The 3596-nt window shown below is 52.5% G+C and overlaps 1 protein-coding gene across 1 annotated transcript in view; it reads left to right on the top strand.

Moving 5' to 3' along the window:
• Nucleotides 1–1525: 1525 nt before the first annotated feature.
• Nucleotides 1526–3596, top strand: part of MIA (MIA SH3 domain containing) — a 3379-nt gene continuing 1308 nt past the window's right edge. Inside the window, exons 1-3 of the mRNA XM_004710505.2 lie at nt 1526–1652; nt 1747–1880; nt 3017–3127. Coding sequence (XP_004710562.1) covers nt 1526–1652; nt 1747–1880; nt 3017–3127 — 372 coding nt within the window. The remainder of the gene's footprint in view (nt 1653–1746; nt 1881–3016; nt 3128–3596) is intronic.

The following is a 3596-nucleotide window of genomic DNA, read 5'->3' as shown; positions in this document are numbered from 1 at the left end:
GAGCTGTGAGAGCCCCCAATAAAATTATTTTTTTAAAGAAAGATTGCCCTTGATCTGTTCATCTGGAACCCCACAATCATTTTATTCCCAGCTGTTCTGGCAGCTTTATTAAAAAAACCAGGTTGCTTCTCTTTCAAAAGAAACATTAAATTAAATGCATTAGCTTTTAGCAGTTTCACCGACATACCATTCGCACATCATGCATTTGAATAGTTCAGTCACATTCACAGGAGTCGTAATATTCCAGGACATTTCTTCTTCCTGGTCCCCATGGTTCTCAGCTCCCCTTTCCCGCCAGCCTCCCCTGTCATGGCCCTTTGAGACTGTTAATCCAGTTGCTGTCTCCGTAGGTTTACCGATCCTGGGTTTCACATACAGAAAAATGTCCAAAATCAAAACACAAAACAAGTGGCTCGACATCCACAACAACAAAATCAAAACAACACAGAACAAGTGGCCCAGCAGTATGAACCAGGGGAAACCTCAACTGAAAACAAAGCAGAAAGTATTACAAACTGGGATAAGAGGGAAATCAAATGACAAGGTGGCACCTTGTGACCTCGCTACACTGAGGTCACTCCAGGTGGGTTCTCATGATGAGAGCCCCATTCACAGAATGCATTTCTGTTCTCTGCTTTCTCCTAACCCCCTTGGATGGGCACGTTTAACCCTTTCAAGAGCCCCGCGAGGCCACACAGAGGAGTGAAGAGCGTGGCTTTGAAGCCACCTTGTCCCCTCACTTCCTCAGACTTAATTCCTCAACGCCGTCTGCCTCCATTTCCCTGTGGAACGATTTACAACCACCCCTCCCTGGGGAATGGGCTGCAGAATTTCCATTTGAGTCAATAAAGTCAAACATGTAAAAAACAAACAAACAAATCCGTGAAGAAAACTAAAAAACGCACAGGGGGAAGGTAATCACTGGCATTGATTGCTATCCCCATTGACAGATGAGAAGAGCAAGATTCTTAGAGAAGTAGCCCAGGTCCCCTTTCGGGAAGTAGCTCTGAGGGTTCATGGTGAGCAGTGTGCGCGCAGTCCTGCAGCTCCAGGGCCGGCTGTTACCTGAAACCAAAGGCTGCCTTGTTCTGCCCTTCAGCACAGGAAATTCCAAGGTATAGATCCACAGTGGCGCCTGGGGAGTCTGTCCCTGGAGGGGACAGGAGAGGGGCCCAGGAGCCCGAGTGGACCCAAGAGAAAGAAGAGGGGATTGAATATCTCAACCTGCCTGCCCGGGCCTCTGTGATTGTGGGGGTGGGTGGGGGTCGCCACCGCTTGGCCGCTTGGACGGCTTTGGCTATTTTGGGCCCCTCTGGGCATTTCTTTGGGCTTCCAGCCTTCACCCTGCCCTGGAAATGGTTCTGGCTGGGTAGCAGCCTCTGGAAGGTGTGGGCATCATTTGGGTCTGGCTTTGGGCGGGGCCAGGCGGAGGACACAGGCTTCTTTGTGCTACTGGCAAGAGGGAGGGCGGGCTGGAGGAAACTGGAGACCCCATTCCCTCTGGGTCTCTGGTTCACAGCGCACGATGGCCGGGTCTCCAGTGATCCTCAGTGTCATCGTCTTGCTGTCCACCTTCCCAGGGCCTAGCGTCGGAGGCCGCCCCATGCCCAAGCTGGCCGACCGGAAGCTGTGTGCGGACGAGGAATGCAGCTGTAAGTGGGGGCAGCGGGGTGGGTGGGGGAGCTGGTTTGCCAGTGGTGGAGGGTGTAGTAGGGGGACAATCACTCCCTTCTGATCCTTCCTCAGATCCTATCTCCATGGCTGTGGCCCTTCAGGATTATGTAGCCCCCGACTGCCGCTTCCTGACCATACACAGGGGCCAGGTGGTCTACGTCTTCTCCAAGCTGAAAGGCAGAGGGCGACTCTTCTGGGGAGGCAGCGTGAGTCTTGGGAGAAGGGAGGAGGGGCAGGCCGGGGGTTGGCAGAGTGTACCTCCGTTTTTTCCACCTGAAAGGGAACTTGGAAGACGTGAACCCAGACCGACCTAGACATTTGGGGGCCAATATTGTGACCTGCTTTGGTCTCACTTTGGTCTGCAATTAATCACAGGACACCGCCTCCCAGGCCAGGCTCTGGTCTCGCCCCCAAAGATACAGCTGCGAACAATCCCTTTTATTCTAGTGGAGGGGTGGGCAAGAGGCAAGTTGAGAATAAAGTGATTGAATGGCCACTGTAGGAGCTTCGGTGGCACTGTGAGTTAGGGACTGGGCTGCTCACTACAAACTTGGCCAATCAAATCCACCAGCCAGCTGCTCTGCAGAGTAAGTTGAGTCTGTCTGCTTTTATGAACATTCAGTTTCCGAAAGCCTACACAGGGTCGCTACGAGGTGGCATAAGAGGAGCCCTGGCAGTGTAGTGGTTCTGCATTGGGATGCCATCCGAGTGGTCGGGCGGTTCGAGACCACCAACAGTTCCACTGAAGAAAGATTAGGCTTTCTACTCCTATCGACGGTAACAGTCTGAGAAACCCACAGGGGGTCGATATGAGCCAGCGTTGACTCGATGGCAGTGACTGACCGAGTGGTGAGATGCTTGCTTATAGGGCTGGTGGCATAGTCGTTACCCGTTGGGCTGCACTCTGAAAGGTCAGTTTAAAACCACCAGCTGCTCCCTCAAGTCCGTAACTGTACTCCTGGAAAGACTTACGGTGTCAGAACCCCACAGGGACAGTTCTGCCGTGCCCTGGAGGGCTGCTATAACTCAGCATCCACTCGATGGCAGTGAGAAGGGGAGTGATCAGGTGATATTGACTAGCTGGCTGTGGGTTTGGTTTTGATTGGGGGGGGGCACTCTGTATCAGGAAAACAGGGAAGTGGGTAGGTGACATTATTTTTTATTGCAATACAATGTTTCTTGATCGATGTTTTCACCCGGGGATTCTTAGGGTAGGTGACCTGTAAGCTGAGCTAGGGATGACAAGCCAGCCAGGATCAGAGGGCAGCGATGATGCAGTGGCCATCGGCAGAAGTCACCCTGCCATCCTCCCGGAGCCCAACTTTGAATGCCTCTCCCTCAGGTTCAAGGAGATTACTATGGAGACACGGCGGCCCGCCTGGGCTATTTCCCCAGCAGCGTCGTCCGCGAGGACCAGACTCTGAAACCTGGCAAAGTGGACGTGAAGACTGATGTGAGTGCCGGCGGGGGGGTGGGGGGGTGGTTGAGGGGTGGCGGAGGGCTGTGTGTGGAAATGCCCTCCCCTTTCCCGAGGGACCTTTGCATTGCCAGGGTAAGTGGCCGTCTAGCTCTGTGTAGGGGCAGATTCTTTCCCTGCCTTGCTTTTTGCACCTGTAAAGCGGAGCGAAGATTCTAAGGCCCGTTCGGGTAGGAGGTACAAAGAGAACAGCTCTCTAGACTGATTGACAAGAGCCCCGTTGGCACAGTGGGGAGCTACTGGTTGGGTCGCTCGTTGCAACGTCAGCAGTTTGAACCACCAGCCACTTTGCATGAGAACGATGAAACTTTCTACTCTTTTTTTTTTTAACATTTTATTAGGGGCGCATACAACTGTTATCGCAATCCATACACACATCAATTGTGTAAAACGCATTTGTACATCATTCTCAAAACATTTTCTCTCCACTTAAACCCCTGACATT

This window comes from Echinops telfairi, unplaced genomic scaffold (genome assembly GCF_000313985.2).
Source record: "Echinops telfairi isolate 266 unplaced genomic scaffold, ASM31398v2 ScPeMD7_655;HRSCAF=1070, whole genome shotgun sequence".
In the NCBI taxonomy this organism is placed as follows: domain Eukaryota; kingdom Metazoa; phylum Chordata; class Mammalia; order Afrosoricida; family Tenrecidae; genus Echinops; species Echinops telfairi.
Note: the sequence above shows the minus strand (reverse complement) of the source record. Positions and strands in the feature narration are given on the sequence as shown.